This window comes from Papio anubis, chromosome 11, assembly GCF_008728515.1.
Source record: "Papio anubis isolate 15944 chromosome 11, Panubis1.0, whole genome shotgun sequence".
Taxonomy (NCBI): Eukaryota; Metazoa; Chordata; class Mammalia; order Primates; family Cercopithecidae; genus Papio; species Papio anubis.
Genome location: NC_044986.1, coordinates 69,063,673 through 69,086,912, shown reverse-complemented (window position 1 = coordinate 69,086,912; position 23,240 = coordinate 69,063,673). Strand labels below are relative to the sequence as shown.

Sequence of the window (23,240 nt, the reverse complement as noted above, 5' to 3'; positions counted from 1 at the left end):
CTGCCTCAGCCTCCCGAGTAGCTGGGACTACAGGCGCCCGCCACCTCGCCCAGCTAGTTTTTTTTTTTGTATTTTTTAGTAGAGACGGGGTTTCACCGTGTTAGCCAGGATGGTCTCGATCTCCTGACCTCGTGATCCGCCCGTCTCGGCCTCCCAAAGTGCTGGGATTACAGGCTTGAGCCACCGCGCCCGGCCTCAGATTTTCAATTGTCTTTTTTTTTTCTGTTTTCAGAGGTAAATGTGGCAGAATAATGATTGTGTTTTCCAGTAATTTGTGAAGATGAAACTTCTGGAATATTTTTGAGAACCTTGTTGCTGTTTAGATTAAATCATTGTTTTGCATAATGAATGAAATGAATGGATAATTTATTCAAGTATTTTGAAAGTATAATCAGCCATTAGAAAGCAAAAGCTTGGCCTGGCACAGTGGCTCACGCCTGTAATCTCAGCACTTTGGGAGGCTGAGGTGGGTGGATCACCTGAGGTCAGAAGTTCAACAAGACCAGCCTGGCCAACATGGTGAAACCTCATCTCTACAAAAAATACAAAAGTTAGCCGGGTGTGGTGTGCACGCCTGTAGTCCCACCTACTCGGGAAGCTGAGACGGGAGAATCACTTGAACCCAGGAGATGGTGGTTGCGGTGAGTTGAGATTGTGCCATTGCATTCCAGCCTGGGTGACAGAGTGAGACTCCGTCTCAAAAAAAAAAAATTAGCAAAAGGTTGGATGATAATCTTTCCAGTCAGTGGTAGTAGAGACCAGATTGAATTGGAAAAGTATTGAAATGGTTTAAGTTGAGAATGTTTTAACCTTTTTTGGGTGAGTAGCGTGGGATGGGGTTGTTTAATTAAAATAACATTCCACTAAAAAATAACATTGGATGGAATAGACATATTATTTTACATTGAAAACAATGTCCCACTTTTTACAATGAAGAAAAGATGATGCCTCAGGGCTGGGAGTAGACTGGAACTAAGTAAAATAAATATAACAATATTCCAGTAGCTCTCACAGCAACAGTGATAAACTCTTGAAAAATGAAGATTATAAAATTCTCTTACTAAAGAGAATATACAAATTAATTTAGATGTCATTTTTAAAATCTATCATATAAATTGAGAAAATTGATGACACAGGTTGATTATCTTTTATTTGAAATGCTTGGGACCAGAAGCTTTTAGATTTTTTTTTTTTTTTGAATATTTGAATGTACATAATGAGATGTCTTGGGGATGGGACCCAAGTCTAAACACAAAATTCATTTATGTTTCATATGCACCTTATATATATAGCCTGCAGGTAATTTTATACCATATTTTAAATAATTTTTTTGCATGAGACAAAGTTTATATACACTGAGCCATCAGAAGCATAGGTGTCACCTTGTTATCATGAGATTGCATCCACCCATGTGGACATTCTGTGTTTATTTGGCATAACCGTTGTTGCTGACTCTGAATTTATACTCTACCAATTAGCAATCATCTTATGCTTATTCACACATACGTACTGAATGGTGAAAAAAAAGACATACCATTCATACAATGAAAAAAATGTGTCAGGTATGAAATTTTCTACTTGTAATATCGTGGCAGCACTCAGAAAGTTTTGGATTTTAGGGCATTTCAGATTTGTGGATTAGGGTTGCTTAACTTGTATCTAATACAGGAACAGGAGTTCACTCATACACGGCTGGAAAATGTAAATTGGAATGTCGGTATTGAAAGGGATTAGTGCTCTTATAAAAGAGGTTGAAGGGCGCTACTTTGCCTCTCCCACCAAGTGAGGAAGCCATGAGAAGCCTGTGTCTATGGGGAAGAGGCTAGACACAGAATCTGCTGGTGCCTTGATCTTGGACTCCCCGGCCTCCAGAACTATAAGCAATAATTTTTTGTTGTTTATGAATTACCCAGTATAAGGTGTATTGTTACAGCAGCCAGAACAGACTAAGACAATGTACAATATTATTTATATGTAAATACATAGAAAAATTTCAGGAAAGATGCATATTAAACTGCTTTCTGAGGTTACTTCTAGGGAGAGTGATGGTATTTTAGGTATAGGTGTGCCTCATCACAGGTTTGGTTCCAGACCACTGCCATAAAGCTAATGTTGCAAAACAGCAAGTCATATGGATTTTTTGGTTTCCCAGTACATATAAATGTTATGTTTATACTATAGTGTAGTCTATGAAGTGTGCAGTAACATTATATCTAAAACACAGGCTGGGCACGGTGGCTCACACCTGTAATCCCAGCACTTTGGGAGGCCAAGGCGGGCGGATCACAAGGTCAGAAGTTCGAGACCAGCCTGGCCAATATGGTGAAACCCCGTCTCCACTAAAAATACAAAAATTAGCCATGTGTGGTGGCGGGTGCCTGTAGTCTCAGCTACTCAGGAGGCTGAGGCAGGAGAATCGCTTGAACCTGGGAGGTGCAGATTGTAGTGAGCCAAGATTGCACCACTGTACTCCAGCCTGGGTGACAAAGCGAGACTCTGTCTCAAAACAACAACAACAACAACAACAGCAAAAAAAATGTGTACATGCCTTAATTAAAAGTACTTTGTTGGGCCAGGAATGGTGACTCATATCTGTAATCTCAGCACTTTGGGAAGCCGAGGCAGGCAGATCACCTGAGGTCAGGAGTTTGAGACCAGTTTGGCCAACATGGTGAAGCCCTGTCTCTACCAAAAATACAAAAAAAAAAAAAAAAAAAAAAAGGCCAGGCATGGTGGTACATGCCTGTAATCCCCGCTACTTGGGAGGCTGAGGCAGGAGAAATGCTTGAACCCCAGAGGCCGAGGTTGCAGTGAGCCAAGATCACACCATTGCACTCCAACTTGGGTGATGGAGTGAGACTCCATGTCAAAAATAAAAAATCTTTATTGCTAAAAAATGGTAACAATCATCTGAGCCTTTAGCAAGTGACAATCCTTTTGCTGATAGAGGGTCTTCCCTCCATGTTGATGGCTGCTGACTAATCAGGGGTAGTGGTTGCTGAAGACTGGGGTGGCTGTGGCAATTTCTTAAAATAAGACAACAATGACGTTTGCAGCATCAATAGACTTTTTCTTTCACAAAAGATTTCTCTGTAGCATAGGATGCTGATTGATAGTGTTTTACACAAGTAATTTGTTTGAAAATTTTTTCAAAACTTGAGTCACTTCTCCCAAATCTTGCTGCTGCCTTATCAACAAAGTTTATGGAATATTGTAAATCCCTTATTGTCATTTCAGCAATGTTCACAGCATCTTCACTAGGAGTAGGTTTCATCTCAAGAAACCACTTTGTTTGTTCATCCAGAAGAACAGAGTTCATCCATGTTAATGGCTGCTGGATGAACATAGATGAACTCTTCATCCATTCAAGTTTTGCCACGAGATCACAGCAATCCAGTCACATCTTCAGGCTCTACTTTAAAAAAATTGAAATTTACAAAAATCATTTTTCTTTTTTTGACTCTAGCAGGACTCAAACTTGCAACTTTTGAATTAGAATTCCAGCGTGCTATTCAGGCTCCACTTCTAATTCTAGTTCTCTTGCTATTTCCTCCACATACACAATAACTTCTTCCACTGATCAGACGAGATTGGGTGCGTTCAGGGTGGTATGGCCATAGACATTTTTCCCCCCCCCCCGAGACAGAGTTTCACTCTGTCGCCCAGGCTGGAGTGCAGTGGCGCACTCTCAGCTCACCGCAACCTCTGCCTCCCGGGCTCAAGCGATTCTCCTGCCTCAGCCTCCTGAGTAGCTGGGATTACAGGCATGCGCCACCACACCTGGCTCATTTGGTATTATTAGTAGAGATGGGGTTTTTCCACGTTGGTCAGGCTCTCAAACTCCCGACCTCGGGTGATCCACCCGCCTTGGCCTCATGAAGTGCTGGGATTACAGGTGTGAACCACGGCACCTGGCCTTCCACTGAAATATTGAAACCCTGAGAGTCATCCATGAGGGTTGGAGTCAACTTTTTCCAAACTCTTGTTAATGTTGATATTTTGACCTACTCCCATGAATCACAAATGTTCTTAATGGCATCTAGAATGATGAATCCTTTGCAGAAGGTTTTCAGCTTAGTTTGTCAAGATCCATCAGAGGAATCACTATGTATAGCAGTTAAAGGCTTATGAAATTTGTATCCTTAATAATAAGACTTGCAACTTGAAATTCTTAGTCCGTGGGCTGCAGAATGGATGTTATGTTGGCAGGCATGAACGGCGTTGATCTCCTTGTACATCTCTCTCAGAGCTCTTAGGTTACCAAGTGCATTGTCTTTGAACAGTGATATTTTGAAAGGAATCTTTTTTTTTTCTCTCTCTCTGAGCAGTAGGTCTCAACAGTGGGCTTAAGATACTCAGTATGCCATACTGTAAACAGATGTGTTGTCATCCAGGCTTTGTTGTTTCATTAATAGAGCATAGGCAGAGTAGATATAGCATAATTGCTTTTAAAAATTTTATTATGAATTTAATCTGTTTTATTTATTTTATTTCAATAGATTTTGGGGTAAAGGTGGTTTTCAGTTACATGGATAAATTATTTTTTGTTTGTTTGTTTTTGAGATGGAATCTCGCCCTGTCACCCAGGCTGGAGTGCAGTGACACGATCTTGGCTCACTGCAACCTCTGCCTCCCGCGTTCAAGTGATTTTCCTGTCTCAACCTCCCAAGTAGCTGGGGCTACAGGCATGCACCACCATGCCCAGCTAATTTTTGTATTTTCAGTAGAGACAAGACTTCACCATATTGGCCAGGCTGGTCTCGAACTTCTGACCTTGTGATCTGCCTGCCTCAGCCTCCCAAAGTGCTGGGATTACAGGCGTGAGCCACCATGCCTGGCCGAATAAATTCTTTAGTAGTGATTTCTGAGATTTTGGTGCACCTGTCACCTGAGCACTGTACACTGAACCCAATATATAGTCTTTTTTTTTTTTTTTTGAGCTGGAGTTTCACTCTTGTTGCCCAGGCTGGAGTGCAGTGACGCAATCTCGGCTCACTGCAACCTCTGCCTCGCGGGTTGAAGCGATTCTTCTGCCTCAGCCTTCTGCATAGCTGGGATTCCAGGCATGTGCCACCACGCCCAGCTAATTTTGTATTTTTAGTAGAGACGGAGTTTCTTCATGTTGGTCAGGCTGGTCTCAATCTTCCAACCTCAGGTGATCTGTATGCCTCTGCCTCCCAAAGTGCTGGGATTACAGGCATGAGGCACCATGCCTAGGCTTCAATATGTAGTCTTTTATCCCTCACTCCCCTTCCACCTGTCCCCCCAGAGTCCCCAAAGTCCATTATATCATTATTATGCCTTTGTGCCCTCATAGCTTAGCTCCCACTTATAAATGAGAACATACAATATTTGGTTTTCCATTCCAGAGATACTTCACTTAGAAGAATGGCCTCCAGCTCCATCCAAGTTGCTGCAAAAGCCATTATTTCATTCTGTTTTATGGCTAAGTAATATTCCATGGTGTATATACACCACATTTTCTTTATCCACTTGTTGGTTGATGGGCATTTAGGTTGGTTCCATATTTTTTGCAATTGCAAATTGTGAGATATAGCATAATTCTTACGGGCCCTAAGGATTTTCAGAATGATGAATGAGCATTGCCTTCAACTTAAAGTCACTGGGTACGTTAGCCCTTCACAAGAGAGTCAGCCTGTCCTTTGAAGCTTGGAAGTCAGGCATTGACTTCTCTCTAGCTGTAAAAGTCCTAGGTGGCATCTTCTTCCTACGTAAAGCTATTTTGTCTACACCGAAAATCTCTTTAGTGTAGCCACCTTCATCAAATGATCTTAGCTAGATCTGGATAACTTGCTGCTTCACCTTGCACCTTTTGTGTTATGAGGACAACTCTTTCCTTAAACCTCATAAACTTGTGCTAGCTTCAAACTTTCCTTCTGCAGCTTTCTCACTGCTTAGTTTTCATGTAATTGAAGAGAGTTAATCTGTCTCTGGATTAGGCCTTGGTTTAAGGGAATGTTGTGACTGGTTTGATCTTCTGTCCAGACCACTAAAACCTGCCTCACATCAACAGCAAGCCTGATTCACTCTTTTATTCTTGTGTTCAGTGGAGTAGCACTTTTAATTTTTTTCAAGAACTTTTCGTCTGCATTTGCAGCTTGGCTAACTGCTGTTAAGAGGCCTAACTTTTGGCCTGTGTTGGCTTTTGGCTTTTGACATGCCTGCCTTATAAGCTTAATCATTCCTAGTTTTTGTTGTTGTTGTTGTTTTTTTTTTGGTGTTTTTTTGAGACAGAGTTTCACTCTTGTTGCCCAGGCTGGAGTGCAATGGCACAATCTCAACTCACTGCAACCTCCGCCTCCCAGGTTCAAGAGATTCTCCTGTTTCAGCCTTCCAAATAGCTGGGATTACAGGCTCCCACCACCACGCCCAGCTAATTTTTGTGTTTTTAGTAGAGATGGGGTTTTGCCATGTTGGTCAGGCTGATCTCGAACTCCTGACCTCAGGTGATCCGCCCGCCTTAGCCTCCCAAAGTGCTGGGATTACAGGCGTGAGTCACTACGCCCAGCCCACTTCTAGCTTTTGATTGAAAGTGAGATATGTGCAATTTGTCCTTTCACTTGAATGTTCATTTAAAGGCCCTTGTAAGATTGGTTGTTTACTGGCCTAATTTTAATATTACTGTGTCTCAGGGAATAGGAAGGCTTGAGGAAAGGGAGAGAGACGGGGAAAGGACAGGTGGGTAAAGCAGAACACACACGCAGTTACCAATTACGTTTGCCGTCTTTGGGCATGGTTTGTGGTGCCTCAAAACAATTAAAATAGTAACACCAAAGGTCACTGATCGTAGATCACGATAACAAATACAGTAATAATGAAAAAGTTGGAAATATTGCAGGAATTACCAAGATGTGACACAGACACACAAAGTATGTGTATGCTGTTGGGAAAATGGGCTAATGGACTTGTTTGAAACAGGGTTGCCACATACCTTCAATTTGTGAAAAATGCAATATCCATGAAGTGTGTAATAAAGGGAAGCACAGTAGAATGAGGTATGCCTTTATTTGAAAAAGACTTACTCTTTTTATGTGCTTCTGTGTAACATTTTCGACAATGAAAATTTATTTTTATATTATTTGTACAATTAAAGCTATTAAAAATGTAAAAACATACAAATACTTGTGAAAGTTACAGATATTAGGATGAATCACTTTTGTCAGATCCAAACAAAATAGGGCCAGGAAGGTCACAGACAGAGGAGGCTCCTGCTTACGTGTGTGAGATGAGTGTTTCCAAAGAGTTGGGCAAGGTGGCTCACACCTGTAATCCCATGGACTTGGAATGCTGAGGCAGGATGGTCACTTGAGACAAGGAGTTCAAAACTAGCCTTGGCAATACAGCAAGACCTCATCTGCGTAAAAATTGAGAGAGAAAAGAAATAACCATTTTCAGGAACTTTCTAAAAACCCCGCAAGAAACTCTTTGATGTCATCCGGGCATCTCCTATTTTGACAAGGTTTATTACTAGACATTCTTTACAACTAGTAATAAACCTAGTCCTTTTTGAGTGTACTTGCCTAGTGCTCTCAAAAGAACACTTGCCCAGTAATGGCATCTCCACCAGTGAACTGACAACAATGGCTTTGGGCCTCTGGAATGAGTGAACTCTGTTTCTAAGCAGCTTAAGTGAATCTCTGCCTTTTTCCTAATAAAGCTGCCCTTTATCCTTTCCTCACTGGATATACTGGTGACTTGCCATCCCATGCATTCCAGATTATAATTCTCATTTCTTATTCCCAAATAAACTCAACATATTTGGGGATAATTTTCCTTAGTGTCTTTTTTTTAGACTCACATACTCTTGCTTGTGCCACACAAAAACCTATATAATGTCCAACAAATCATTATTATCATTATTATCTCATTATTTCCCATCTTTATTTTTTATTTTATTTTATTTTTTTTGAGACGGAGCTTTGCTCTCTTTGCCCAGGCTGGAGTGCAATGGTGCAATCTCAGCTCACTGCAACCTCCGCCTCCTGGGTTCAAGCGATTCTCCTGGCTCAGCCTCCCAAGTAGCTGGGATTACAGGCACGTGCTACCATGTTTGTATTTTTAGTAGAGATGTTGGTCATGCTGGTCTTGAACTCTTGACCTCAGGTGATCCACCCACCTCAACCTCCCAAAGTACCAGCTTACAGGCGTGAAAGCTTACAGCCACCACGCCTGGCTGACACTTTATTTAACTGAGTTCTCACTTTCATTGGTGGCCAGATTTTGGTAGATCTCAGATATGTTTCTTGGCCACAGAGTTAGCAGGTGCTGCTTTCAACAACAGTGTCGGGTAATAGTTAATAGTACAGGAGAGGTTTATTTAGGCCAGTACAAGGATTGGAAGCAGTCCTTCTCTAAATGTGCAGTTGTCAGGGGTCTGAAATATAAGGGGGTAAATCAAATATAAAAAAGGCAAGCAGAAATTTTAAGTCAGGATAAGGATATGGTCTGGAATTGTAATCGTTTGCTAATTTGTGTAAGAATGTGCCAATACTCAAAAGGATATAAGCTTGAATTGCATAAGGTTTATCTCACTAGGGAAGCTTGCCATAATGCGCCTTGATTGTTGAGACGTTATTGGGCCTGAGCTCAGTGGTGGGGCTGTTAAGTGACAGTTCTTGGCTGAGGGGAATGCAACAACTGCCTTCTGGGCCTGCTTTTATTTTTACTTAAATGAAAAAGTTTCAATAAAATCCCTAGGGGAGCATTAAATTTTATTTGCCTAATTTAAATTTTACTTGTAAATAAAAATTAACCATGTGATTATATATTTTACAAAGTTTGGCATGTGCATATTACCTTATAGTCTTCCTTTAAACTTAAATGAAAATGCTTAATACGAAATACTGTACATTTGTTTGCATGGATAAATACATAAATGTTTCAAATGAAATAGCATATCATAAAAATCTCTCGTACGTTATCTTACTTATTTCCCACTCCCACCAGCACCACTACTATTACTTTTTGTGAGCATGTTGTTACTTAATAAGTACATAAGCATTCTTATTTTCTCCTCTTTTTACATGAAAGGTGGCATACTGTATATGGTATTCCACATGTTGCCTTAGATTTTTTTTTTTTTTTTTTTGTAGTAATGGGGTTCTCACTGTGTTTCCCAGGCTGGTCTTGAACCCCTGGGCTCAAATGACCCTCCCATATTGGCCTTCCAAACTGCTGGGATTATAGGCATGAGCTACTGTGGCTGGCCTATTGCTTTTAAAAAGATAACACTATTAACTCTTTTCATGTTTTTACTCTTCTCTTTATTGCTACATAGCATTGCTTTATACAGATTTATCATACTTTAACCAATTTCTCTTGGTGAACATTGGGGTAGTTCTTAGTGTTTTGCTATTATAAACTATGATGTAAGAATTCTGCACCATATACATGTGCATAATTTCACAAGTGTGCAAGTACATCAGTAGGTTATATTATTAGAAGTGGAATTTCTAGGCCAGTATATGCAGATTATATGAGTAATTTTAATGCAGATTACCAAATTGCCCTCCATAAATTGTACAGATTTGCATGTTCATCAGTAGTGCCATTTTGCAACGTTGTCAACAAATGTGTTTTCAAACTTTTTGATTTTTGTCCATTTGATGGGTGAAAAGAAGTATCTAAGTTTAATTTGCGTTATCTTATTATGAGTGAGATTATCTTTTCACAGTTTTCAGAGCCATTTTTATTTCTTTTCCAACTGTCTTTTTGTATCTTTACCCAACTTTCTGTTGGTTTGTGAAGTAATATTTCAATAATATTTTATGATTATCATTTTTAATATTTACATTCCATTCCATTATGTTATTATAGCATTGTTTTTTTCTGTAGTTGGGCATTTGATCTACTTTTTGAGTGTGGCTGTTACATTTTTTCTGCTGAGAACAGTTACTAAACAGGTTTTTCTCATTAAGATTATTTATTTGGGAGTCAAAAATGCTAGGATCTGTTACAGGTTTTTGTACTAATTAGCTATGAGGAAACCACATAATTTGTCTGGGTCTGAGTTGGTAAAACTTGGAACTTTCAAAGTTTGAAATCCCCTAGAGCCACAGTATGTAGAAATGGATTGCCCAAATTAATAAATCTTGAATACTTAATATGATCTTAGTCTTTTCCCCTAAATGAAATTAATTAAATTTTGTTACAGTGTTTTCTACCAAAGATATGAGAGTGCTAAAGAGATAAAAGGAACCCTAAGCTCACCTAGGCAATTCTTTCATTTTACCAGTGGGTGAACTTTTTTCCCAAGGAGGAGGGATGAGCTTCTTTATTATACACAGCTAGCTGTTGAGTAGTACAGTTGAGACCAATCTTGGATCATTGGATTTCTACCATACTACTTAGTGTTTTGTTTTTTTTTTGTTTTTTTGTTTTTTTTTTTTACCATACTACTTAGTGGTGGTGTTATTGTTTTAATTTCTTTCTCCTTTTTATCTTCCATATCTCCTGTGCAGTTAGATATTAATACATGTTTGATGCCGATGTGTTTATCTTTTTTTTTTTTTTTAAGAGGTGGGGTTTTACCATGTTGCCCATGCTGGACTTAAACTCCTGGGCTCAAGCTGTCCTCCCACCTCAGCCTCTTAAGTAGCTGACATGTGCCACCATGCCCAGCTACAGGCGTGTGCCACCATGCCCAACTACGTTTTGTTTTTCTTTGGAAAGTTTTTGTTTGATTCTGTTTTTTATTTCTACACTTACCATAATCTAGGCACTCAGCACCCAATACCTAGGTTATTAATGCCTTCTGGCTGTACTGATCACTTTCCTGTCAGCTCTGTCTGCCTTTGCTTCTTTGCAGTTTATTCAATGCACTGCTGATAGCTAGATTGATATGCTTTAACCCATGTTTTTACCATGACCTCTTCCTATTAAAGAACTTGAGTGGCTTCCTATTTTACATATGCTCTAAATTTCAAAGGTTCTTCTCAAGTGATTGTGGCTTACTTAGTTGATCATATGTCTAGCTGTCCTCTGCATCTGATCAGATGTTGTAAATTTATCTTTCAGGCTTATATACTCCTTGGCTGTTAGAACTTTTGGTTTTTTTGAGGTAGGGTCTTACTCCGTCACCTAAGCTGGAGTGCAGTCGCAGTCTCGGCTCACTGCAACCTCCTTCTCCTGGGTTCAAATGATTCTCTTGCCTCAGCCTCCTGAGTAGCCGGAATTACAGGCGCCTGCCACCATGTCCAGCTAATTTTTATATTTTTAGTAGAGACAGGGTTTCACCATGTTGGCCAGGCTGGTCTCGAACTCCTGGCCTCAAGTGATTTGCCCACCTTGGCCTCCCAAAGTGCTGGGATTACAGGTGTGAGCCGCTGCACCCATCCTGTTCCAACTTTTGAATTGGCTATGTTATTTATTTTAAACATTGAAAACTTCCAAGTGTCTTTTCTTTCTGTTGTCAGTGATGAATAATGTTTCCTCCAGATATGCATGTTTTAGTTTAGTGCTCATTTTTGCTGTAGCGAAGAGCAATGCTATTTATGTGAATGTACATGTGGATTTGAGAAATGTTAATTTTGAAATGAACAACAACAACAAAAAAATCAGAAGTTGCCAGACAGGAAGAAAATATAATGGACAGCCTCTTGGGTGCTGGATTTTGCTAGAGTATGTGCAATAAAATGAGATGATTTCTGGGATTAGGGAAGGACATAAGAATTGTGTTACTAAAGCTTAGGTCATGGAAAGTAGCAGAAAAGATGAACAGTTTTTCCATTTTGTCTATATGAGGGCAGGATTTAGGTCCAATTTTGAAGTTGGACCTAGATTGGATAAAGGGAGCTAGGAGCAAAGTTGACTTCAGAGACTATAGGTATAGGTCCCAGGGAAGAGTTAATAGTAACCAGCGCATTGATTTTAGGAGATGCCTGGGTAGTCTAACCTGACTTGAATCCAAATAATAGAAGACAGTTTTCTAAGTAAATTAGGAACTTTAGAGTATACTTAAATGTTAGGAGCAAGTACCTGTATAGTTTGTACACAGACATGTGAAAGTAAAATGGTTAGGTATTTAAGTACTAGTAATGTAACAAGTCCTGTGCTAGACTATGTGTTTACAACGTGAAAAAAAAAATAATTTGGGCCTTAGGGCAAAGGGAGAAAAATTTATGCTATAGGAAGATATGTACAAAGTGCAAGGTAGTTTAAATTAGGAATCAGTGGGCTGGACATGGTGGCTCACACCTGTAATCCCAGCACTTTGGGAAGCCAAGGCGGGCAGATCGCTTGAGGTCAGGAGTTTGAGACCAGCCTGGCCAATATGGTAAAACCCCGTTTTTACTAAAAATACAAAATTAGCTGGGCATGGTAGCACACGTCTGTAATCCCAGCAACTTGGGAGGCTGAGGCAGGAGAATTGGTTGAACCTGGGAGGTGGAGGTTGCAGTGAGCCAAGATCACGCCACTGCACTCCAACCTTGGTGACAGAGCAAGACTCTATCTCAAAACACACACACAAAAAGTTAGGAATTAGTGAACTGTGCTTTGAGAAAAATCAAAGGGGGCATGGATACTTTGTATAATTTGAATGAATTACCCCTACAAAAAAGTGGAACCATAAAGAAATGCCTCTTCCTCCATCAGCCCATCTGGTGTATTAAAACAGTGAGGTACTATATTGAGCCCTGAAGGTCGTAATCTAGAGGGAAAAATTTACATTAATTTACATTAATTCTCTGGATGGAGGTGCCTGAAATGATCCTGTGGTTTTGGGGGTGTCCCTTAACATTTCTCTGACTTAATCAAAAATTTACACCATTCTGAGGCTTAAGACTAAACAAAAGCTTTTGCTGACTAACCCAGTCTCAACTTAATCTTTTTTATTTGTAGTTTTCTGTCATATCTCTCATAATATTTTTATGCTTCAGGATATAATTTTAGGCTGGGTGTATTGGCTCACGCTTGTAATCTCAGCACTTTGGGAGACCAAGGCAGGTGGATCACCTGAGGTCAGGAGTCTGGGACCAGCCTGACCAACATGGTGAAACCCCATCTCTGTTAAAAATACAAAAATTAGCCAGGCATCATAGCGTGCGCCTGTAGTCCCAGCTACTCAAGAGGCTGAGACAGGAGAATTGCTTGAATCCAGGAGGCAGAGGTTGCAGTGAGCTGGGATCATGCCACCACACTCCAGCTTGGCAATAGAGCGAGACTCCATCTCAAAAAAAAAAAAAATATATGATTTTAGAAATGTATTGTTTCAAAAGTGTTCTATATTTATCTTGTTTAATTAGAATGTAGATAGTTTTTAGCTTTCTGGGTCTCACATAGGGCTATATATACAATAAGAATTTAATAAATTTTTATTGAATAAGAACTTCCTAGCTGGGTGCAGTGGCTCATGCCTATAATCCCGGCACTTTGGGAGGCCAAGGCGGGTGGATCACTTGAGGTCAAGAGTTCGAGACCAGCCTGGCCAACATGGTGAAACCCTGTCTCTACTAAAAAAACAAAAATTAGCTAGGTGTGGTGTCGCGTGCCTGTAATCCCAGCTACCCGGGAGGCTGAGACAGGAGCATCACTTGAACCTGGGAGGTGGAGGTTGCAGTAAGCTGAGATTGCACCACTGCACTCCAGCCTGGGTGATAGAGCAAGACTCAGTCTCAAAAAAAGAAAAAAGAATAAGAACTTCCCAGTAATTCTCTTGGATGCTGAATTAGTTGGCTTTTGATGGGGCAACAAACGACACCCAAATCTTTGTAGCTTACAGTAACACACATTTATTTCTCACCAGCATTCTGCAGGTCAGCTGTGCTCAGCTGGCTCAGCTGGGCTTGCCGGTGGTTTATTCCAGGCTGAAGTTTGTTCATTATGGATGCCAGTTTGAAGGATCAGTGTCTCTTTGGGACATGGTCTTCTCTCGATGGAGTGCAGGAACACAAGAAGACTAACAGCACCTCTTAAAAGCACTTCATGGAACTGGTCCACATTCCATTGGTTAGAGCAAGACATATGGCAAGACATACACCAAAAACTTAAAGAGTAGGAAATTTATGACCTGGCATTACTATGCAGAAGGAGAAGAAAAAAGTAGGAAAGTAATTTTGCCTAAGGGATGGGGGATGGGAGAGTATTTATTGAACAGTAATATGCACTAATACAGATGTTTCTGATTTAAAACAAAATATTAAAAATTTTTTTTAAGTGAAGTTTTAAGTATAGAGAATCTGGTAGAGAGGAGGGCCTCCAAGGACCTGGGCGTGAGAAAGATTTAATAAAAACTTCAAAGCAGTATCAGCATTATAAGGTAGGGGGCAGCAAAGTCTTCCCTCCTAGGTTGAAGTCTCCCCACCTAACTCCTGGGCGACATTGAAGTATGGAGTTAGTCCTCCCTAGGTTCAAATTCTAGATCCATCACTTCCTACGTATGTACTCTTGAGCAAGTTATATTTTAGATCTGTAAAATGTGGGTACCAGTTATCTTTTTTCATTTCAGCTCTAAATGTATCTTTCATTGTCCTGTTTGTGATACTGGAAGTTTTTCCTTTGCCAGTTACTGTTAAACTTTGTCAGTAGAGAGACTAGAAGGACCCTGGAGGAAGGGTGTTTCTTGCTGATTCTAGTGTGCCCTTTGTGCCTTGCTTCTATAGCATGCTGGAACTAGTGGGACATTCAATGGCACCCAACTCTTAAGGAGTTTTAGCAGCAACTCTCATATGCAATTTCCTAGTGAAACTGCCTCTCCATGGGTGACTTCCCCTGCCATTGCAAAGTTCAGCTTCCCAACAAATTCCACTGGCATGAGTTGTCCAGTGGATGACTTGTTCTGGCATCACAGAGAGTGATTTTCTAGTGCATTTTGCTGGCGTGGCACCTTAGTACGTTTCTCTGACGTACATAGCTGTGCCCTCTCCACACAGTCTGATCTCTGCCCTGTCAGTGAGAGTAGACCTTTTATAGACTGGTCATTTCTTGGTGCTCTGTGTCAGATCTCGAATAGTAACTGCTCCCTATATCTGCTATTTCTTTAACTTCTGAGTAGTAAATTTCCTGTTGTAACTAATAATTTTTTATTTTTTTATTTATTTTATTTAATTATTTTTTGAGACAGCATCTTGCTCTGTTGATCATAGCTCACTGTCTCCTCAACATCCTGGGCTTAAGTAGTCCTCTCACCTCAGCCCCCTGAATAGCTGGGACTACAGGTGCATGTCACCATGCTTGGCTGATTTTTTTTGGTAGAGATGGGGTCCTACTATGTTGTCTAGGCCGTTCTTCAACTTCTGGGCTCAAACAATCCTCTCTCCTTGGCCTCCCAGAGTGCTAAGATTACAGGCATGAGCCACATACCTGACCTTAATAATGTTTTATATTAAAAGTTTCTTATTCAATTTATCATGTGGTTTCTGTCTTCTAATTGTACTTTGACTAATATATCAGGTTTATAAGTAGTACTTTCTCATAAGATTATTCTGAGGATTAAATGGGATAATATAAGCAATTTATTTAGAATAGTGCCTGTCATAGAGCAATTACTTTAGTGTTTATTAGAAATATTGGTAGGATCATCATCATCATAACTACCACTAGCTAAGAGTGACATTTCTACTTATTGTCCACAGGATGTTTCGTCTGAACTCACTTTCTGCTTTGGCAGAACTGGCTGTGGGTTCTCGATGGTACCATGGAGGATCACAGCCCATCCAGATCCGGCGAAGACTAATGATGGTGGCTTTCCTGGGAGCATCTGCAGTAACTGCAAGTACTGGTCTTTTGTGGAAGAGGTGAGTGTTATCCAACCATCTTGTTCTTGCATATACTTTTATTCTTCCAGTCATCTCTCTTGTCAGAAAGGAGTTGATTTCTGGCTTAACTCTGTATCAAAATTTCTTGCCCAGATCATTTGGTATTATGAATATTCATCTATGAAATAAGATGTTTCAAAGAATTCAACATGCCAAGGCAATACATAGGAAACACTGTGCTTCAAGGTCTGCCTGTCTCCTCTGCTAAACATTTTAAATAACGTGGTAGGGATAGCAATAGCAGCTTTAGAAAATGAATGGTTTCTGGCCAGGCGCAGTGACTCATACCTGTAATCCTAGCACTTTGGGAGCCCAAGGTGGTCGGATCACTTGAGGTCAGGAGTTTGAGACCAGCTTGGCCAACATGGCAAAAACCCATCTCTACAAAAATACAAAAAATAGCCAGACACAGTGACGTGAGCCTATAGTCCCAGCGACTTGGGAGGCTGAGGCAGGAGAATTGTTTGAACCTGGGAGTCAGGTGGAGGTTGCAGTAAGCCAAGATTGCGCCACTGCATTCCAACCTGGGTGACAGAGCAAAACTGTCTCAGAAAAAAAGAAAAAAAAAAAAAAAGAAAATGAATGCTTTCTGAGACTTCACAACTTGGCGACTCTGTGAAATTAACTAAGGAACCTTGGTACTTTAGTGTCCCTGATAGTTTTTTTCACTAGTTATGGAAACTTCCTTGGAGAGAAGAGAAAATGTAGCGAGCCACGGTCTTCTCTTTCTTAAAATACATAGGTACTGGTTTTCTGACTCTGTCACTCTGTTTTTTATTTTTGTTTGTTTGTTTTTTGAGATGGAGTCTTGCTCTGTCACCCAGGCTGGAGTGTAGTGGCACAATCTCAGCTTACTGCAACCTCTGCCTCTGGGTTCAAGCAATTCTCAGCCTCCCATGTAGCTGGGATTACAGGTGTGTACCACCATGCCTGGCTAAGTTTTTTTTTTGTTTTTGTTTTTTTTGGTATTTTTAGTAGAGATGGGGTTTCACCATGTTGGTTAGGCTGATCTCGAACTCCTGGGGTCAAGTGACATGACCACCTCAGCCTCCTAAAGTGTTGGGATTACAGGCATGAGCCACCATGCCCAGCCTCTAGGGCTAATTTAGCCCTATTAATATAGGATGATCTTTCTGGGATGTTATTAAATGCCTTAGGTGTTCCGTGAGGTTCCTCTAGTCTGACTTGGTAGAGCTTGATTGTTTTCTCTTGTGAACTCTGGAAATTGACTGGCCTGTGGCTCCTTGGCAATTGTTTTGTGTAGTTTCATCCTAAAGAATGCACTGCTTAGTGTTGACTCAATACTCAAGAGTGTTCCATATACATTTTTAGAGCTCTTTCTCTGTGTGACTTTTTCCTCTTGAGTCCTCTGCCTCACCAATTCCGGGCACCTCAGGTTTTCTAAACTTTGATCTCTGTCACCTTAATTTAGCAAGATCACTATATTTGGCTTGGGATCCTGTTTGTGGTCTAGAAAATGTTTCCAGACAGAAATTCTGGGCAATTATAGGCCTCCATTTTTCTTTTTCTTTTTCTTTCCCTTTTTTTTTTTTTTTTTTGAGATGGAGTTTCACTCTGTCACCCAGGCTGGAGCGCATTGGTGCAATCTTGGCTCACTACAACCTCTGCCTCCCAGGTTCAAGAGATTCTCTTGCCCCAACTTCTCGACTAGCTGGGACCAGGCAAGCACCACCAAACCCGGTTAACTTTTGTATTTTTAGTAGAGATGCGGTTTTACCATGTTGGCCAGGCAGGTCTCGAACTCCTGACCTCAAGTGATCCACGCACCTCGGCCTCCCAAAGTGCTGAGATTACAGGTGTGAGCCACTGCTCCCGGCCAGGCCTCCATTTTCTTAGAGAATTGCATACTGTGCAGTGTCTGAAAGCAATCATTTGATATATTTTGTTCAATTTTCTGTATTTTTGCCCTGGTGGAAAGTCAAATCTATTACAGTTTGCTCCATTATGGCTGTAAGCAAAAGTCTTCTTTTTGTACATCATTGTATTTCATCAGTTCTGTAATATTTAATTAATTTTAGTATTATATCATTACAGCAGTGGCTTCAACTACCAGGAATACTTGTATTATTTATTTATTTATTTATTTATTTATTTATTTATTTTTTTTTTTTGAGGCAGAGTCTCGCTCTGTCGCCCAGGCTGGAGTGCAGTGGCGCGATCTCGGCTCACTGCAAGCTCCGCCTCCCGGGTTTACGCCATTCTCCTGCCTCAGCCTCCCGAGTAGCTGGGACTACAGGCGCCGCCACCACGCCCGGCTAATTTTTTGTATTTTTAGTAGAGACGGGGTTTCACTGTGTTAGCCAGGATGGTCTCGATCTCCTGACCTCGTGATCTGCCCATCTCGGCCTCCCAAAGTGCTGGGATTACAGGCTTGAGCCACCGCGCCCGGCCTCTTCTTTATTTATGTTCCTTTTTATTGTAGTGAAAGAAGCATTTTTTTAACCATTTTTTTTCTAAAGACCTTGATATTCCACCCTTTCAGTTACAGTTGGGACAAGGGGAGGATGAGAATGGGAAGAGTTGGAGTGAGATGAAGAACGAGGAGGGGCTCTATGGCTGGAAGTCTAGTCCATTTAGTTGTTGTGCTAGAAGGGCTCATTGTCTCTGGTTTCAGTGAGAAGATGTGTGGATGAGGGCTTCTGTCACATGTCTTCACCGTTTTAAAATATGTAATTCAGTAGTATAAAGTGTATTCACATCATTGTGAAACAAATCTCCAGAATGTTTTCATCTTGCAAAACTGAAACTCTACTCATTCAAGAGCAACTTCCTTGCTTCCCCTTCCCTCAGCCCATGGTAACCCCCATTCTACTTTCTGTTTCTGTAAATTTAAATATTCCAGGTAACTCATGTAAGTGAAGTCATACAATATTTGTGGTTTTGTGACTGGTTTATTTCACTTAGCATAATGCCCTCAAGATTCATCCATGTTGTAGCTTGTGAGAGGATTTCTTTCCCTTTTAAGGCTGAAAAATATTCCATTATATGTATATACCACATTTCGTTTATTCATCTGCCAATGGACTTACGAGTTGTTTCCACCTTTCAACTATTGTGCATAGTGCTGCTGTGAACATGGATGTGCAGATATTTCTTTGAGACCCTTTCATTTCTTTGGGATATATACCCAGAGATCATGTGGAAGTTCTATTTAATATTTTTTGAGGAACTTCTTCATGTAGAATATTTGACAAGTTTCGTTGCTGTTGCTCTGCTAAGCTGTATCTGTTTGCTTATTTGGCTAATATGATGGACATTCAGTATTAATCCAGATTTCTTTTTTGCATATCCAGGGCCCATGCAGAATCTCCACCATGTGTAGACAACCTAAAAAGTGACATTGGTGATAAAGGGAAGAATAAAGATGAAGGGGATGTTTGTAACCATGAAAAAAAGACTGCAGATCTTGCGCCTCATCCAGAAGAGAAAAAGAAGAAACGTTCTGGATTCAGAGACAGAAAAGTATGAAGCATAGTCTTACAAGTTGATCAGAAGTATATCCTAAAGTAGAATAACGCAGTTCAATCTTTTTAATCATATGTTTCAGATGGTTAATGTTCACTTTCAAGTTAACACTTCTTTGCTATTTTCCATCATGTTCTAAGCCAAAAGTACTCTTGGAATGTGAAGTTAAAGGAGGTAGTTAAAAGGGTCTAGGACCAATAACCGCGATTAGCATATTTTTTCTTAGTTCTTTCAGTTCAGCAGCCTAAGGTGATTCTTTGTTTCTGGATCTTCCTGATGCTAAGTGTTATATACGTTAAGTTGAGTCTTTGTGGTATATCTGATACCAAGTTGTAGAGAGAGAATAAAATCTCTTTGGAAATATAACTTCTAGAAGACCAAGTAACTTTGAGGACAGCACAAACTTCAAATGACTATCAAGATTTTATGTAATTAGACCCTGCGCGGTGGCTCATACCTATAATCCCAGCACTCTGGGAGGGAGAGGCGGGCAGATCACCTGAGGTCAGAAGTTCAAGACCAACCTGGCCAATGTGATGAAACCCTGTCTCTACTGAAAATACAAAAAGTAGCCTGGCATGGTGGCATGCACCTGTAGTCCTAGCTACTCAGGAGGCTGAGGCAGGAGAATTGCTTGAACCTGGGAGGTGGAGGTTGCAGTGAGCTGAGATTGTGCCACTGCACTTCAGCCTAGGTGGCAAAGCAAGACTCAGTCGCAAAAAAAAAAAAAAAAAAAATTTATGTAATGAACACAACCTGCTGTTATATATATATAGCTTTGCCTCAGTGAAGTTTCAATTCCACTACAGCAGTTCCTATGATATCAGGTATTTGATTTCCTCTAACATGAGCGATGAACAATGAAAAGGATAGATTTCTTAGACATTTTGTATGTCAAGGTTAAAATTCAGGGAATTGCCTTCCATTGCTAAACTATAGCTAATGCAACAAGATAATTTGAGTTATTTCTGTATTTTGTGTGTGTGTGGTTTGTGTATTTGCAAGAAGAGTTCTTCTTTGTAAAATCTGGATCTTCTGTCTGGTTTCATCTGTTAGAGGAAGTTATTTTTTTATTTTTGGAGACAGAGTCTCCCTCTGTTGCCCAGACTAGAGTGCAGTGGCATGATCTTGGCTCACTGTAACCTCTGCCTCCTGGATTCAAGCAATTCTCCTGCCTCAGCCTCCCAATAGCTGGGATTACAGGCGTGTACCACCATGCCCAGCTAATTTTTGTGTTTTTAGTAGAGATGGAGTTTCACCATGTTGGCTAGGCTGGCCTTGAACTCCTGACTTCAGGTGATCCACCTGCCTCGGCCTCCCACAGTGCTGGGTTTATAGGCATGAGCCACCGTGCCCAGCCTAGGTGAAAATATTAAATGTGTTTTCTCTATACCCAAATTCATGTCTGATTGAGGTGAATTTGAACAAAAGTTATGCATCACAAGTCAATTATCAAGTTTTATCAATGATCCTTGTTTTTCTGGCAGGATACATTTATTTACTCTTTTGCCCTGAGTGAATTCAAAGAAAGCACAACTTGACTCTGTGCCAGTAGTTTCATCTACAGGCCAGTCACACTTTCCATTTTGCAAAATACAGCTAAAATGTCCCAAATAAACATTTATTTTGAACCTACTTCCATTTTCTACTCCTACTGTCCACTCAGCAGATGAGCATGTCTCATACTTCATAGAAAAAATTAAAGCTATCAGTGTGATTTACTCAAATTCCAACCCTTATAGTTACAAAACCTATCTAATCTGTATTTGAAGTAATTCTTATTTCTTTCACTAACGTTTCAGAGGAAGAGCTGTCTTTTCCCTGTTCAAGGATAATTGTTTTATTAAGTCTTTCTGTATCTCTAATAATCTATTTCATCACTTATTCTGTCTTCATTCTGTTTTTTCAGTCATTCTTTGAATATTCATTCCTTTACATGATCTATATAGATATGTTAAGAATTTCTCTATTTATAATTTAAGAAATAATAAACCACATTTTTATGCCATAAGTTTTGTTTTTTGTTTGTCTGTTTGTTTTGAGACGGAGTCTTGGTCTGTTGCCCAGGCTGGAGTGTAGTGGTGTGATCTAGGCTCACTGCAACCTCTGCCTCTCGGATTCAAATGATTCTGATGCCTCAGCCTCCTGAGTAGCTGGGATTACAGATGCCCACCACCATGTCTGGCTAACTTTTGCATTTTCAATAGAAACGGGGTTTCACCATGTTAGCCAGGCTGATCTCGAACTCCTGAGCTCAGGTGATCTGCCCACCTTGGCCTCCCAAAGTGCTGGGATTATAGGCATGAGCCACTGTGCCTGGCTTATGTCATAAGTTTATTAAAAACTTATCTATTATCCTATGTAAATTCAAGGGTTTGTTTTATTTTTCAGAGATTGCACCTCTTAAAATGCTCTTCATATCTGTTTCATGGATGAATTAAAACATCCTTGTTTCTTAAACAGTTGGTGTCTTGCTATAAATAAATGTGCATAAAATCCAGATCCAGAGTACAAAGTCATTATAATTAGTAACCACCACTTATTTTCTACTGAAAATAGCATGTTCTTCCCTGAGCCCTCTTTATAGTGCCTCGTGCCTCCTGTGGACCGCAGAGGTTGTGAACCTCTGGATGCCCTGTTCCAGCGTGGTGCTATTGGAAGTTCAGTGAGAGGTGCATAGACCGAAGGCAAGAGAGATGGCAGCACCACACCAAGTCCTCCTTAAACTGCGTTTTTTAATCCCTTTTTTCTTCTCCATTTTGATCATGTATTTTTCTCTTGCTACTTTCCCATTCATTTTTTTCCCTCTGGTCTGATCCTGTGATGTCTACATCAGTGGTCCCCAACGTTTTTGGCACCAGGGACTGGTTTTGTGGAAGATAATTTTCCTGCAGACCAGAGTGGGAGGGGATGGTTTGAGGAGAAACTGTTCCACTGCAGATCATCAGGCATTAGATTCTCATAACGCACACAACCTAGATCTCTTGCATGTGCAGTTCACAGTCGGGTTCGTGCTCCTATGAGAATCTAATGTTGCCACTGATCTGACAGGAGGCAGAGCTTAGTCAGTCATGTTCCACTGCTGCTCACCTCCTGCTATGCAGCCTGGTTCCTAACAAGCCCAGGACCAGTACCAGTCCTCGGCCTGGGGCTGGGAACCCCTGCTCTATATGTTGTCCTTCACATTCTCACTTTTCTTTTTCTTTTAACTTTTTTCTTTTTAAAACTTTTATTTAAAAAAAAATTTATTCATTGTGGAGACGAGGTCTCACTATGTTGCCCTTACTGGTTTCAAACTTCTGAGCTCAAGTGATCCTCCCACCTTGGCCTCCCAAAGTGCTAGGACTACAGGCATGAGCCACTGTGCCCAGCCCCCTCATTTTTCATTTATACTTTTGTTCTTTTGTGTTCTCTTAATTTTTATGTAATATTTCAAATATTCAAAGAAAAAAGAGAATAATGTTTTTTATATTTATAAAATTATAGTCTATAGTTTATAAAATTACATAAGTTTTATAATTTCATAAACAACCAACACTCACTTTGTCAAGTTTTAATATTGTATTTACTTCAGATTGTTTTTTAAAAAATAAATGAGTATTTAAAAATACATTGCTTTTATACTCCCCTTCAGTCCCTTTCCTCCCCCATCATCTTCCATCTTCTTCAGAGGTAAACTGGTATCCTAAATTTGCTTTTTTGTTTTTTGTGGGTTTTTTATTTTATTTTTTGGAGAGAGGGTCTTGGTCTCTCACATAGGCTGGAGTGCAGTGGTGCAATCATAGCTCACTGCAGCCTCACACTCATGGGTTTAAGTAATATTGCTGCCTCGGCCTCTGCAATAGAGAGGACTAGAGGTGTGTGCCACCATGCCCAGCTCATTTGAAAAAATAAAATTTGTAGAGTCAGAGTCTTGCTCTGTCACCCAGGCTGGAATGCAATGGCACAATGAAAGCTCACTGCAGCCTCGAACTTCTG

General features: G+C 40.3%; 1 protein-coding gene across 7 annotated transcripts in view; it reads left to right on the top strand.

Moving 5' to 3' along the window:
- MICU1 (mitochondrial calcium uptake 1) overlaps positions 1-23,240 on the top strand; it is a 264,855-nt gene that overhangs the window by 45,142 nt on the left and 196,473 nt on the right. For all 7 annotated transcript variants that reach the window (XM_031652265.1, XM_031652264.1, XM_017962952.2 and 4 more), the window contains exons 2-3: positions 15,594-15,755; positions 19,091-19,259. In XM_031652265.1, the coding sequence (XP_031508125.1) occupies positions 15,595-15,755; positions 19,091-19,259 (330 nt within the window). In that variant the 5' untranslated portion in view covers position 15,594. The remainder of the gene's footprint in view (positions 1-15,593; positions 15,756-19,090; positions 19,260-23,240) is intronic.